Source organism: Muscardinus avellanarius (assembly GCF_963383645.1).
Source record: "Muscardinus avellanarius genome assembly, chromosome: 3".
Taxonomy (NCBI): Eukaryota; Metazoa; Chordata; class Mammalia; order Rodentia; family Gliridae; genus Muscardinus; species Muscardinus avellanarius.
In genome coordinates this window covers 55,011,727-55,028,223 of record NC_137788.1, presented here as the reverse complement: position 1 = coordinate 55,028,223, position 16,497 = coordinate 55,011,727, and the positions used below count along the sequence as shown (strand labels likewise).

Below are 16,497 nucleotides of genomic sequence, written 5' to 3'. Positions count from 1 at the left end.
AAAAGCTCGTGAGGTCTCTAACCTCATCAATGGACTAATCCATTGATGAATTCATAGCTTAATAGCTATGGAGGTTATAAAATCTCTCCCTCCTCTTCCTAGCTGTCATAAGGCGAACAGCTTTACTCCACCTTACTCTCTGCCTCATGACAGGCCCAGAAACATTGGAATCACATAACAATAGACTGAAACCTCTGAAACATGAGCCAGAATAACCTTTGCCTCTTTTAAGTTTATTGCTCTCAGGCATATTATCATAGCAACAGAATGCTGACTAACATGCTCTCACTGGCATGTGTTTATTTGATTTGCTGTACTGGGTACTTCCTTTACCTTGCATTAACCTTCTGAAAATCTATACTTCCAACTCAGATTCTTATACACATATATATCACTGTGCATCATAAGCCTAGATTAATCTCAGTAAAGATGGATCTTGTGTGTGAAAGCAAGTCTGTATTCTAGGATTTGAGGTTTGGAACAGGAATCTTTTATGTGTAGACACCCTAATCTAGTTTTGACTTTCTCTTTAGGCCTTCCTCTTGGCCCTGGCCCTGCCCTCTCTGCATCACCTTTCTATTGATTCTCATTTTCAATTTTCCAGTAGAAGAAAACCCAGTCCTGGGCCTAACCAATCAAAACCAAGTTTCCCATGAAGCATTATCAAGCTGGAGAAGTTTCACAATGACACTATAGTAGAAAAGCCAATAGAAAAGGCAGTTCAGTAGGTTTTGTACCCCAACTAGTTGTTCTTTGTGATGATAAAACAAGTATTCCTGCTGTGCAGACCTGGAGATGCTGCCAAATCATATCTGGAATTGTTTGTGTACCTATGAACATACTACAAGAATGAAGACCTTAAATTTATAAATATTTACTTTCAGAAAAATTACAATGCACAAAATACATCACTTACATACATATAGTACACTTGGCCTCCTCAGGAAAGTGAGAACCAATGTGCAGTTATTCAAAGGAGCAAATAAATAAAGTCCTAGCAGCCCAGAATGGAGTGGGAGGTAAACTCAGGAGTTGCAGATCTGCAGCTGTCCCAACCACACCTTTGCCTATCAGCAAGCCCTTGCTTGGCACAGTCCCCTGCTCCCTCTCCCAAGAATGGGTTATGAGGAGACATGGAAGGCCCTCAATGACCTGAGAGAGGCCCTTCACAGAGTGAAGTGGCCTACAGGTCAAATAATCAGCCTGGTTTCATGCTTACTCTTTTCATTCTGGCATAGGAAGTATTATTAATATCTTTTTTCTGGTACTGGGGATAGAACCCAGGGACATTCTACCTCCAAGCCCTATCTTTTATTCTTTATTTTGAAACAGGGTCTCACTGAGTTGCAAAGGGCCCCACTAAGTAGCTGAGGCTGTCCTTGAACTGCGTTCCTCCTGTCTCAGTCTTCTGAATGCTGGGATTACAAGCGTGCGCCACCACGCCCAGCTTATTAATATTATTTTTAAAAATGAAAATAACTTCCCAACCCAGAACAATTAAAAAGCTCAAGGTTATAGGAATGAAGCTTCAGATAAAGCATGCAGGTTTAGGAATTTTCCACAGATGTCTTCACTTGTATTTGAAATAACATGTTTGGAATTCCTTGGCCTCCTCTCTTTCCCCACCAAGAGAGAAGAGAGTGATGTTGTGGATCCAGTTGTGCTTTACCTCCCCCATCCTGCTTTATCCACTCCATGCTAGTTAAATGAGGTAACGTATTAATTAGTTAAGGGAAGAATTAAAGTCCATATGATTTGTGCCCATGATAGCATAGCTAGGAAGCAGCAATGCTCTTATATGAGCCCAGGCTTTCTGAGCTTAAGTCTAGAGCTTTCTCCATATACCAGCTGTTTTTCCTTTAGTGTAATTGTTTAAATACTCCATGAATCTTCTTTTTTGAAAATCTTATTTCCAATGCATTTTTAGTTCTTATTCAACAGTTATCTAAAATTATTAAACATGTTTAAACATTAGGTTAATTCATTTGGGAAAAAAGACTTTACTTAATAAGTCATATCCATAAGGGAAGAAAAATTATAAGAACTCATCAGGCTGAACAAAATCTGTACAAGGGGCATTGTACCTCTGAGCTATACCCCAAGGTTTATTTTTTATTTTTATTTATTTATTTTTTTTGTGGGTCTGGGGATGGAACCCAGGGACATTTGACCTCCAAGCTTCACCTCCTGCCCTATTTTTTTATTCTTTATTTTGAAACCGGGTTTCACTGAGTTGCAGAGGGCCTCACTAAGTAGCTGAGGCTGTCCGCAAACCGCGATCCTCCAGGTCTCAGCCTCCCGAATGCTGGGATTACAAGTGTGCGCCACCATGCCCGGCTTATTCTTTGAAACAGGGTCTCACTGAGTTGCGAAGGGCCTCGCTAAGTAGTTGAGGCTGTCTGTGAACTGTGATCCTCCGGTCTTTGCCTCCCCACCCCAAATGCTGGGATTACTAGCATGCGCCACCCCACTTGGCCTACCATGAAAATATTTCATTAAACACTTGAGTCTAGGTGTGGTAACTCATGTCTTTAACTCCAGTTACTCAGGAGGCTGAGGCAGGAGGATCTAGGACGATTGTAAGTTCTAGGCCAGCCTCAACAATTTAGTGAGACCCCTGCATCAAAATTTAAAAAAAAATGGAGGGGGGCTGGGAATTGAACCAGTGACATTCTAACTCTGAGTTACACCTCAGTCCTTTTTTATTTTTTTATTTTTAAACAGGTTCTCACTAAGTTGCTGAGAGTCTTGCTAATTGCTGAGGCTGGTTTCGAACTGCAATCATTCTGTCTAAGCCTCCCAAGTACTGGTATACAGGTGTGTACCACCATGTCTGGCTAAAATATAAAAAAAAAACTTAAAGGGTTAGGGATGTAGCTCAATGGTAAAGCAACTAAGGGTCAATCTCCAGTATAGATAAACAAACAAATATTTTAATATTTTAAAATTTTGGTGTAATAATGAGCACCAAAAAAGTGAATAAACTTTTAGCCAGTTTTATTTTCCTTATTAAAATTTTTAAAGATGAAATTTGCATACCGTTAAATTCATAGATCTTGAGTATACAAGTTGATGAATTTTAATAAATGGATAACCTGTGTATCAAATACCCAATTAAGAAATAGAACATTTCCACTATCACAGATTTATATATCCATCATATTCTTTTCCTGCTATCCTTAAAAGATCAATATAAGTGCTTTTATTCTCTGTAGCTACCATAAAAACAACAACACACCTTCACAATTGTAGAGCCATTAAGAATGGTAATTGTGTCAGATGATAAGTTAGTTGATATTATTACTATTACTCTTTCAGGAGTGTAAGGCCCAAAATGTGAAAAGTGTTTAATATGGATAGAGTTTTCTAACAAAAATTCCATAATTGATGCTATTATGTAATAATTATATCTGAAGTGGGATGTTAACCAATTAATAACCTAATTAGCCAGTATAAAGTTACTAAGAATTATCTTCCATTAGCTACCTTTTGTTTCTGGTTATCTAAATACTGATAGTACCCATGTTTTAAATATTTTAGTGACAGCATAGGCTAGTACTTCATAATAATAATAGCAGATCCATTATATCCTATGTCTCACCTGTGAAAGAATGCTTAGTTAGTACTTTCTAGACTGTTTATAATAGGTGAAAAGTCAATAAAGTGAAGGCACATTTTGCTAGCATATACTTTAAACAAGGTGATGAAGCAAGCTACCATTTGTGAAGGATATTGAAGGAGACTGTCATATGTATTTGAAATGATAGAGGAAACATTGATTTTTTTTTTTTTAGGCAGAAAAATCAATGCCCAAATTTTAGTTTTGCTAATGTACAAGGTTTAACTGCTTTACAAAAAGTACAGTGGCATTGGCTTAATCATACACCTAATCTTAGAACATGGCTTTGTTCTTGTTGCTGTTTAGTGGTAGCATTAAATATCTCTGAGAAGTTAGTATATGTTAGACACAATTGTAAATTATTATAGAAGTGGTTCTGGCATCTATTTCTTGCATTTTGTTTGTGTCCTGAATCCTTTCTTTTTTGTAGTCAAATCTATTCCTCTCTTGCTTTCTTCATTTTTCTAAAGGATCTGGTAGGTAGCACACATTCTTGCTGGGTGAAAAGAATGCTGACTTCTTGATGAGTAGCCTAGACAATCCTAGGATTCTTCATTCTTATTGTGGGAAACTGATGAGTAACCAAGTCCTTTAAAGTTTGGACAATAGCAAAATGAAGTTCTTAGATAGATTCTAGGGTCACTTTTAAGCATCTTAAAAGATTAACTGTTACAGGACCTTGGTAAAACCTTGAGGGAAAGAAAATTAAAAAATTAAGGTTGTGTTTTTGTATATACCAAGAATGTATTATTTATCAAAGAATATTTACTAGGAGAATAGAGAAAGATCTATTTTTAATTTTATTTCTGTGTATAATAGTGATAGACATATTTTTCCTTCTAACACGGATGACCAAAAAAATAAAAAGGAAACAGTATTTTTTAAGTAAGATAAAATAAAAAATAAAGAAAAATATCTTTATGTGTGTACACATGAACACAGTTATTTTTCTGTGTTGAAAGCTTGAAAACTGTTCTCAAGAAGAAATGTATTGTCTACAGTTACAATGTTTAGACATTTGGCAATTGGATAAAATAATTTGTTGGTGAAAATAGGAAAACATCGATATAAATGTACATTAGGGTAGTGACTTTCATTTCTTGTACATACACAGTGAAATAGTTCTGGGCAATAAATTCTTGGAAAAGTAGAATAGGGATTGGATAAATGTCATAGTTTATGACTGAATATATATAAACAGGTGAAAACACAAGATGGAAAGGTTATAGTAACCACCTGATAAAGAGACTTAAAACCTTTTCACCCTATGAAAAACATTGCTTTAGAGCTGTAACTTTGATATTAAGTTTGACATTTTTAAAAAAGATATTGGTCACATTTGTGGCTACTCTGGATACATAAAAAAAGAAATGCCTTCTGTTCCCCCAAACAATTACTTGTCATTAAATATCAACTATAAAAATATTTTGATACTATAGATTCTGGAACTAACACCAAGATTATTGAAAAAGGTGACAGCCACTATTTTTGCTGTGGGTATTGTAAAAATAAAGGACTATAGGGAATTATGTAACCACTCCAAGTCATCTACCAAGCTAAAGTTTACTTCTATTTTGTTGGCAACGTATGAGCCTCTGCGCCTTTTTCTTTATTCCCATATTTATTCTATGCTGTCTCTTTCACCTCTAGAGTTCAAGTTTTTTTGTGCCTTTTATATTCATGGCCTTCTCTTTCACAGGACTCCTTAGTAACAGATTACTGCAGGCCACTTTGATTCCCCCCCCCCCATTTCTGGATTTCTCTAACATACATACTGACTTTAGACCTCATTCCTGTTTGGTTAGCTTTTGTAGATGCTCCTTGAGGGTAGAACAAACACACACACACACACACACACACACACACACACACACACACACACACACATTAGTTAGCAATGCTGGATGATCAGTAAACATTATGGAAAGCAAGTTTTAGGAGAACTTAGGAGAGCAAGCAAGTAATAGTATGATAATGGATGTTTGGAGAATGAGGATCGTGAAAAGAGACCTAAACTAAAGAAAAACTAGGTCTTGGGGAAGATAAGAAAGAGAACATCCCAAGTCAAGATCAGAGATGATCTAAGAGCCAAACGTACATAGCCTAGTAACTGAAACTATATAGGTACCAATGGATACTGGAAGAGTGAACTAATAAATGAGTAGATTCTGAATAGAGTGATGTGGCCAAGTTTACTGGAAAGTCCCTTTTAAGTCATTCATTCCAGGTACAGTGTTACTTCTCCAAGGAACAAAGATAAAGAAGTATTTCTTTTCAGAAGTAAATTCTAATGGGGGTAGACAGGAAGGTAACAAGTAAACAAACTATGTTCCCTGTATTAAGAGGGATATGTACCACCTAGAACAACTCAGAGGAGGGAGCTATCATGGGGATTTTGTTGCTTAGGCCAAATTCTCAAAGGCTTTAAATACCTGACTTAATTGTTTAGACATTATCTTGGTTATTAAGGCAAGACAGTGTCAGAAAACTGAAGAGGTTTAGGACAGCGCTGATCTTTCCTAGGATTTCCTTGTAGCACCACTGAGAGTTTTCTTGGCCTTGTCCCATAATTAATACTTCAGGTTCAGCTGAAATTAAAGTGAGATGTGCTTACATGAATCTGTCATCTCTAAGCCTTGGAGAGTATCATCTCAGATGTCATAACGCTTTAATGTTAAAATTTTATAAGTATCAAATTGAGATGCCCTAAATATTGTAGAAACATGGTATATCTTCACAATTTGAAAGAATGTCATTTGTGATAATTGAGCTTATTTGAAATCTGAAAAGGAAGAGCAATAAGACTGGTATTTTGAATTTTGCTGAATTTTTAAAGGTATTTTCAAACGTTCATTACTAAATATTTCTGTTCCAAAATCATTATTTATTTCTAGTCATTTGATCCTTCAAAAATCACACAGAAGAAAAGTATTACAGCTTATTCTCCAACAACTGGAACTTGTCAAATGAGTCCATTTTCTTCTCCCTCAAGCTTTAAAGAACAAGAACACAGAAATGAACCATCAAATGGTTAGTTGAACATTCTTTTCCATTTATGATAAGATTTTTCTAGTTATAGGTTAAATCAAGATTTTTATTTAACAATATATGGATCTTGCTGCAGCTGATTTTTCTTTTTTCTCAAAGAATATAGAAATGGCTAGAATGTAGGTATTTTGTTGGACATAAATGTAAACTTTCCAGGTACTTATTTTAAAATGCTACTGCAGACTTTGTTCCCTTACTATCCCATCCATTAAATTGAAATTATGGTCTGACTGCCTTCAGCTACCATCAATTATAATGGTTACAGATACGCCCCTTAACAAGCCATCTATCATGTGCATAAATTAAAGGGCACATAACTCAGGTACTGCTGTACTACAGTTTAAGAGCCATACTTCTAAATGTTATTTTTATCCATGTTGTCCGTTTTATTTTATCCACATTTAGTGTATTTTTATATAATTTGCCTTTGTTATATGTCATTTCCTTCTTTTTAATAACTATTTCAAATGCATTTGCAATAAGCTTCTAGAATTTCTCCTAAATAAACCTAATTTTAATATGAAGTGCTTATCTTCAAATATTGCTAATTTAAATTTGACCATATTTGCTAATGTCTGGCAGTTTATTTCTAAAATATTTATTGAAAAGCACAAATCTCAGTTTTTTATATTTGATTTTTTTATATTAGAAAGGTCATGAATCAGTAACTTGTCAGTTTCCAGTTTCTGTAACGTAAGATCTTAAATAGGTTCAATGTGTGTGTGTGTGTGTGTGTGTGTGTGTGTGTGTGTGTGTGTGTGTGTATGGTGTACTTGGATGGAACCAAGGGGCATTCTACATCTGAGCTATACCCCCAGCCCTATTTTATTTTTTTATTTTTAAACAATGTCTCACTAAGTTGCTGAGGCTGGTTATGAACCAGCAATCATCCTGTCTCAGGCTCTTAAGTACTGTGATTACAAGAATGTACCACCATCCCTGGATAAATAGGTTCAAATTTAATAAAATATATTTTAGACATGCTGATTAGCCTGATTCATATCTTTTTGTTTAACATTTATTAAGTACTAAGCATGTACTAAAATCTACATAGAAACAAAGAAATCTCATTTTATCTAATTTGTTGATGAAACACATAATGAGATCTTACATTTTTTTTTTTAGCATGGGGTGGGGACTGGGGGAGGGTTGAATCCAGGGTGCTTTACTACTGAACTATATCCCCAGCCCTTTTTCTTTTTTATTTTGAGACAGGACCTCATTAAGTTGCCCAGGCTGGCCCTCAAACTTGTAGTCCTCCTGCCTCAGCCTCTTGAGTAGATAGGATTACAGGCATGCACCAACAAGCCCAGCAAGATATTAAACTTTTAAATGTCTTTTATACTACTTTAATCAAATGCTTTTATATTAAAGCTATTACTGTTAGTTTTGCTTTCACATAAATTTAGAAAAATGTATATTATTTTCCTTCATTTCCATAGTTCTGTTTTTTATGTAATTGATGTATCTTTTTAATTAAAAATTAATGGCTTAGAGATTACACATCGCTATACCAAAATGTGAGTAGATTTTAAGTTCATACATACTTAATTTCCATATTGAAATTAAATATGGACTTAAGGGAACATTCCTTTTGCCCATAAAAAGATCAGTCACATGATTCAGTTGACATTTAAGTACGTAATTATCACAGATTATAGTACTAAGTATGCTCTTTTCAAAAAAGTCAGATAGCAGTGGTTTTGAGGTGCTGGCAGTATTCATTTTTTTACCTACATGATAGTTATACTGATTCACTCTAGTTATTCAGTAAACTGCACATACATGTTTTATGTGCTCTCTCTATATAAGATACACACACACACACACACACACACACACACACACGTCTTACATATACAAATATCAAAACAGGAGAATGTTATCTGGGATACTGAATCAGATTTTATCATTTGTAATCATTACATTGCTCATACTAAAACTTCATCTTCTACGTATTTTAAAAAATGAGAAAATTCTTATCTGGTAACTTAAATTCCAAATAAATAAGAAAATGTGACTTATGAGATCACTTAAGTTCTAAATGAAGCCTTAACCTCTATTAGCAATTCCTCTTTTCAAGTGTTATTCAATTCCATTTAATTTCAAATGTTATTCAGTGAAATGTTAAAATAAATGATGTTTATTTATTTATTTATTCATTTATTGTGGTACTGGGGATGGAACTCAGGGGCATTCTACCTCCGAGCTATACCACCTGCCCTGTTTTTTATTCTTTATTTTGAAACAGGGTCTCACTGAGTTGCAAAGAGCCTCACTAAGCAGCTGAGGCTGATGATGTAAAATTTAAATAACAAGTACAGTGTGGTTTCTTCTTACTTCCCACTGTACTTACAATAAAACCTTTATTATGGGTTTTCAGTCCATACATCCATCAAATACCTGACCACCTCATCCGCTTCATTTTTTACTATTCTTGCCAGGTTTACACTATTTTAGTCACTCTTTTCTTCCTACTCTTTGTCCAGCATACTGAGCCCCTTCCTACCTTCCTACCTACCTTCATCGTGCATGGAAGTTTTCTCCACTTGGAATCTCTTCCTTCTGATTGTGTGTGTGTGTGTGTGTACACACACACATACATAATATATATAATATATGTATATATACATATATATACATAATATACATACACATACATACATATATATAGTATAAAAGGTATATATTCTATATACACTTGAACCATGTACTATGTGAACAGAAGACTTAATATTACCTTTAAATCCATTTATATCTGGACATGGTGATGCACATTTATAATTCCAGTACTTAGGAGGCTGAGACAGGAGGATTGCAGGTTTGAGTTCAGCCTCAACAAGTAATAAAACTTATGCTCATCAACCTAGGGAAACCTATTTTAAAATAAAAGTAAAAAAAGGTCTAGGGGGCTGGGCATGGTGGTGCACGCTTGTAATCCCGCGCTTGGGAGGCAGAGACAAGAGGATCACGCAGGTTCGAAGCCAGCCACACTGGCTTAAGAGACCCTGTTTCCAAATAAAAATATAAAAATAGGTTTGGGAGTGTAGCCCAGAGGAAGAAGGGTTTCCAAGAACCCCAGTACCACCAGAAACAAAAAAAAGTCCAGGGGTGTAGCTTGAAGGTAGAATGCTCCTGGATTCAACCCTCAGTACCAAAATATAAATAAATAATCCATTTATAATTATAAAAGAATGAAAAATCTGTCTCTCTATCTTTCCTGTACTTTGCTTCTACATCAGCCCAAAATGGAATGATTTGTTTCACACTTCCATTTCTCCATTTAAGAGCTAGATATGGGAGGTATATATCACTTACTTATTACATTTTATATGTTTATATAATTATTGTATTTCTGCCCTTCGCAACTCAGGCCCTGTTTCAGAAATGAAAAGACTAAAAAATAGGGCTGGGAATATAGCTCCAAGGTATAATGCCTCTGGGTTCCATCCCCAGTACCACAAAGAAAAAAGAAAAAAATACAGGTTACAAGCTGGGTGTGGTGGTGCACGCTTGTAATCCCTGCTCTTGGGAGGCGGAGACAGGAGGATCACCCAGGTTCGAAGCCAGCCACGCTGGCTTAAGAAACCCTTTTTCCAAATAAAAAAAAGCATAAAAATAGGCCTGAGAGTGTAGCCCAGAGGTAGAAGGGTTTCCAGGAACCCCAGTACCACAAAAAAAAAAAAAATGAGATTAGAAAGATAACAAAATTATATACTCATATAGAGTACTTGTTAACTGGATATTAGATGTGCAGAAATTATCTACACTATAGCAATATAATAGCACAGAGAGATAAAGTGATGGAAAATGTGATAAAATAGTAAGGAGGAGTCATGAGCAGAATAAGAAGCTTCAACATCTGTCAAATAAGAGTTCCACAAGGAGGAAATAGAATAACGCAGAGGCAGTATTCTAAGATGTAAGGACTGCCAATTTTTCTTAATCAAGAAAAGATAGGAATTTCCAAATTAAAGTAGGGTGCTTAGTCTAGACAAAATAAATTAATACTAACCCATACCTCGTCATACCATGATAAAATGGCAGAACACCAAAGACAAAGAGAACATTTTAAAGGCAACCAGAGAAAAGATACTATCTACTAAGAAATGACAGACTGATAATGTCTCCACAATACCAATAGTATGTCTCAGAAACACCAATAGACTTCATCAGAAAATGAAGAAATAAAGCTTGGCGTGGTGGCGCACATTTGTTGATAATCCCAGCATTTGGGAGGCTGAGATAGGAGGATTGTGGTTCGCAGACAGCCTCAGCTAGTACTTAGTGAGGCCCTTTGCAACTCAGTAAAACTCTGTTTCAAAATAAAGAATAAAAAATAGGGCTGGGGATGTAGCTCAGAGGTAGAATGCCCTTGAGTTCTATCCCCAAAATGTTTGCTTGACACTAATAAGTATAAACATCATGTTCTATCAGCAATGTAGGATCAAATTTACAATTTCAACCCAGGTAGAATTTAGGGGATATGTCTTCAGTTTTGCCTTTGTCAACGTATGAAATTTGTAGAAGTTAAGATAAACCATGACCTCAGATAACTATATATTTTAAATGGAATATAACCATTTTCTTATTATCCAAAATAAACACTTTAATAAATGATATGTATTAGTATGCACTACCGGTTGACTAGCCCTTTTCTGAAATGCTTGGGACCAGAGCTGCTTTAGAGTTTTGCTTTGTTTTTAATTTGGGAATATTTGCCTAGGTTTTACAGGTTGAGAAACCCTAAATTGAAAAGCCTGTACTCAAAAAGTTTTAGATTGGAGATTTGAGATTTTCAGATTAGGAATGCTAATAAGGATCTTCCCAAAAGTTTAATAAGTCAGTATGTACTTAGAAATTAGGTCCTTAGAAACTTTAATATAAACTACTGTATGCCCTATCGATCTCACTATTAGGTATATATCCAAATGATATGAAAATGAGTATGTCAAAGGGTTACCTATATTCCTGTATTTCACAGCATTATTCATAATAGCCAAGATATGGAATCAATCTGAATGTACATCAGTGGTTGAATGGCTAAAGAAAATTGATCCAACATATACATGATGGAATACTACTCATCCTTTAAAAAGAGGGAAATTCCACCAATTGTGACAACATAGATGAACCCGAAGGACATTATGTTAAGTGAAATAACCTAGGCACCAAGAAAAGCATAGTGATTGGTCTCGTGTAGAATCTTAAGAACTCAAGTTTATATTGCAGAGAGTAGAATGGAAGCGACCAGAGGCTGAGAGTGGAATGGGGTGAGGGGTATTGGGGAAATGTTAGTCAAAGGATAAAAACTTCAGTTAAACAGGAATAAATTCAGATCTATGTATAGTATGGTAACTATAGTTAGTAACAATGAATCTTACTTAGAAATTGCTAATAAATGAGATTTTTAATGTTCTCGCCACAAAATGATTAGTATATGATGTAGTAAATATGTTAACTTGATTTACCCATTCCACAATGCATAATTAACAGACATCACACTGTGATTGTAAATATGTGTTAAATAAATAGTAGTCCAGTACTTTTACCACCAAAGTCAAATTTATTTTACTGTGCCGTCACTAGGAACTTAACTGTTTTTTTCTAGGAGTTGGTATCACAATCCCTTCTTAACTTGGAGTGAAAAAAATAGTAATAATGAAAAAAATTGGAAGCCTTAATATATCGTTAATGAAAATATTTGATTATATTTATTATCTTGTAAAGTTTGCCATTATATTTTAGCCTAAGTATATTTTCAAGGATTACTCTAGTTCTCTTTAATACATTGTATCTGAATGGAAATTTTATTCAAAAGATTATTGTTTCTGTATGTCATCATGTATAAAAAGTTGAGAATGGGAAATGAAAAACCTAACTAGAGTCTTTTCCTTTTCCTACCTTTCTTTCATTTGTCTACCTTTTATTTTCTAGTTAAAATTTGGCAGTCTAAATTCTATTTAAAATTTGACATTCTTAACTTTATTCTTTTTTATTTCACATTTATAGGAAAAAGAAAAAAATTGAATCATCTCAGTTTGACTGAAAGAAAGGAATCTACAACAAAAGATGATGAGTAAGTTCATTGTTTTTGAAGTTATATACACTTTTTTTTTTTTTTGCAGTACTGAGAATTGAATCCAGGGGCATTCTAACTCCAAGATACACCCCCCACCCCTATTTTTTATTCTTTATTTTGAAACAGGGTTTCACTAAGCTGCAGAGGGCCTCACTAAGTAGCTGAGGCTGGCCGTGAACCTGCAGTCCTGTGTCAACCTACCAAGTACTGAGATTACAAGCGTGATCACCATGCTCAACTTAAGGAGCTCAGATATTTTAACATTCTTTCCCATGGCAGTTTGCTTTCAAATAGCCAGGAGGAGCTAGAATCTTTGTTATGGATAACTTAGGAATTCATCTACATTTATTTAATTTATTAATTACTCCAAATATTGTTTCCAGAGATCCTCATCATTTCTATATATTGATAACTAAGACGGTGTTAGAACTGGTGAGTTGAAGTATAAGTGAAGATATTTTTAAATGTAAGAGTGATGCACTTTGTTTATTCCTTATAAAATTACTCAGTCCTTGCAGAAGAGCCATTTTTTAGTGTGCACATCACCCCCAGAAGTAATGAGTTCTTTATTCCTTTAGAATTATTTTATTATTTTGGGAAACTACTTTTTCTTTTTTTTTTAATCCCAAATTAAATAAGTAGTTTTAAATGATCATAGCATTTTGCATTTTGTTTTTGGCAATATTTCCATCTATTTTTTTTCCAATTTGGAAAATATTGTGTGAGATAGTGGGGGGAGGAAGCAAGGTACCTACTTCTAGAATGGTCATGGTGCTTCAGTACTTTGGATTCACAGTTGATTTGGTGTTTGGTCCTACCATTTACAAATTCAGAAACGCACCTGAGATGGTAAGGCATAAAGCATTAACCAGTGCTAACCAGTCTCAGGAAAAACTGTTGGATACTGATGGCCACTGATAGCAATGCCATTTTATTATGAGAACTTTGTTCATCAAATATCTGATATCAGTAACTAGTTTCCTCTTCTCAAAGTCAGTCAGTTCAGATAAAAAGAAATTCAAGTTCCCTTTAATCCGAAACCATATTTTAGCCTTTCATTACCTTCTCTAACAGTGTTATTTTTTTTTTTTTGCGGGTCTGGGGATGGAACCCAGGGGCATTTGACCTCCGGGCTACACCCCCTGCCCTATTTTTTATTCTTTATTTTGAAACCGGGTCTCACTGAGTTGCAGAGGGCCTCACTAAGTAGCTGAGGCTGTCCGCGAACCGCGATCCTCCAGGTCTCAGCCTCCCGAATGCTGGGATTACAAGCGTGCGCCACCACGCCCAGCTTTAACAGTGTTATTTTTAAAGAGTACAGAAGAAGCATGTTGTGTCATTCCCAGTGCATTACATTAGGAGATATTTTGTCCTACTCTTGAGAAGCTTTTAATGGCTTGATTAAGGTGATGTTTACTAGTTTTCTCTACTATATAATTAATCATTTCTATTTGTAACTAATAAATACTTCACAGGGAGACGCCTGAGGCCATGTTCACCCAGTGGCGTTAGCGACATTGCTGGTTCTTGCCTGAGTCAGCTCTACTCTAGCAGTTGCGCTGGTGCTCTTCTAACTCCATCGTTTATTTATTAGTTGGCCTTTGTCCACTCACCTTTCTTAGATTCATGAATTCATAGTGATGCAGGGGGTTTTTTTGCCTTTCCCCTTTCTATATTTCCTTCTCTTCTTAAACATATCTGTCTCCAAAAACAACTTCGTCCATCAACCTACATAAAACAATTTTAGAATTTCTACATTTGCAGCTTCTAAGCATTAGAGACCTAGTGTTCTTCTTTTGAAGAATTATTCATTTGGAATAGGTTCTTATCTTGGCGCTTGATTTTTTTTGTCGTTACTGATTTAATTTTATTTTTTATTTTTTATTTTATTTTTTAACTATATGAAAATTTAATACCACCATAAAAGTCAAAACAATGCCAAAAAGTAACTCAAAGAAATGTTACATCCTCCCCTATTCCTTTTACTTACTCTATGTAGGTGAATAAATCCATTAGATTTTTTTATTTTTTATTGGTGCATTGTAGTCATACATCTTAATGGGGTACAAGATAGTGGAGGCATGCATGCACACATCACTCGTTTAGCCCTTTCCCAATTCTCCCTCTCTCCTTCCCCTTCCCTCCTTCTCATGTTTGGCTTACTGATTGATATGTTTGTGAATGTACATCATGTACTTTAAGGAAGTTCTCTTCCCCCCTCCAGTCCCCTTCAGGTTGTCTTATTTGCTCATCTATGAGTTTCTTCTATGACCCTTTTTCTCCGTAGCTTCTGCATATTAGGGAAAGCATCCGATTTTTTTTTTTTTTTTTTTACTTTTTGTAACTGACTAATCTCACTTAGCATAATGTTCTCCAGTTCCATCCATTTCCCTGTAAATGATGTAATTTTGTTCTTCTTTATGGCTGAGTAAAATTTCATTGTGTACATATCCCATAGTTTTGTAATCCATTCCTCTGTTGATGGATATCTTGGCTGGTTCCACAGTTTGACAATTGTGAATTGTGCCACTATGAACATAGATACACATGCATTAGTTTGGTAGTTTGGTTTCCATTCTTTTGGGTAGATACCTAGAAGTGATATTGCTGGATCATATGATAGGTTTGTTCTCATTCCTCTGAGGATCTTCCATACTGTTTCCAAAGTGGTTGCATCAGTTTCTTAACCACCTTTCATATATTTTTATAAAATCAAGCAGCTTCACTTATTTTTGTGATACTGGCTGAGGGACATTCTACCTCTGAGCTACATCTCACATACCTTACTTTTATTTTTTTATTCTGAACAGGGTCTCAAAAGTTACTGCATGCTGGCCTCATCACTAATTTTTTTTAATACAATATGTGTTCTTTTGCACTTTACTATTTTCACTTATGAATATTTTCTGAAATTTCTCCTACTAGTTAGCTTGGAGAACCTTATGTATTTTTTATTTTTTTAACTTGGAAACTTTTAAATGTAAGAATTTTCCCAAAAGGAAAATACAGTTCCATGTTCTAAATTTTTTTTCAGAAAACAAGCAGTTAGTGGCATGTCAATAAAGCCCATTTGTAAACAAACACCTACACATTACTGTTTTATGTGAAGTTCCATATCCTTTATGCTCTGCAAGGAAAATATATAACTCACTGCCATCGGCTTTTCTTCCCCTTGGCAATTTGCTGCTGTTTCTGGCACTGCTATCAAACCATAATAATGACGGCTATCCTTCTGGAAGGTTTATTCTCATTAAACTTTTTATTCTCAAATAATTATAGATTCACATACCATTGAGAGGAGTGAAACAGACCTTGCACACCCTTTTTCCAGTTTCCTGACGTAATAACATCTTACAAAACTATAGGACAGTGTCATGCTAGGAAATTGTCATTGACCTGATACACCAACCTTAGTCACATTTTTTCAGCTTTATATACTTATGTGTGTGTGTGTTTAGTTCTATACAATTTTATCACATGTGTAGGTTCTTGTTTCCACCACCACAATCAAGATACAAAACAGCGATAGCACAGAGACTCTTCCTGTATAGGGCTTATATTTAATCACTGGTATCATATTTAATACACTTGTATCACGTGTATTCAGGAGAGTAACTTTCTTTTAATTTTTTGGTACTGAGGACTGAACCCAGGGGTTCTGTACCTCCAAGCCACACCCTCAGCCCTTTTTATTTTTAAAAACATTATCTCACTAAGTTGCTGAGAGTCTTGCTGAATTGCTGAGGCT

At 35.2% G+C, this 16,497-nt stretch overlaps 1 protein-coding gene across 1 annotated transcript in view; it reads left to right on the top strand.

Annotated features, from left to right (window-relative positions):
- The window catches only part of ITGB3BP (integrin subunit beta 3 binding protein), a gene marked incomplete at both ends in the record, with an annotated part of 47,066 nt that overhangs the window by 13,741 nt on the left and 16,828 nt on the right, over positions 1-16,497 (top strand). The window contains 2 exons of the mRNA XM_080691434.1: positions 6,514-6,649; positions 12,680-12,746. Coding sequence (XP_080547560.1) covers positions 6,514-6,649; positions 12,680-12,746 — 203 coding nt within the window. The remainder of the gene's footprint in view (positions 1-6,513; positions 6,650-12,679; positions 12,747-16,497) is intronic.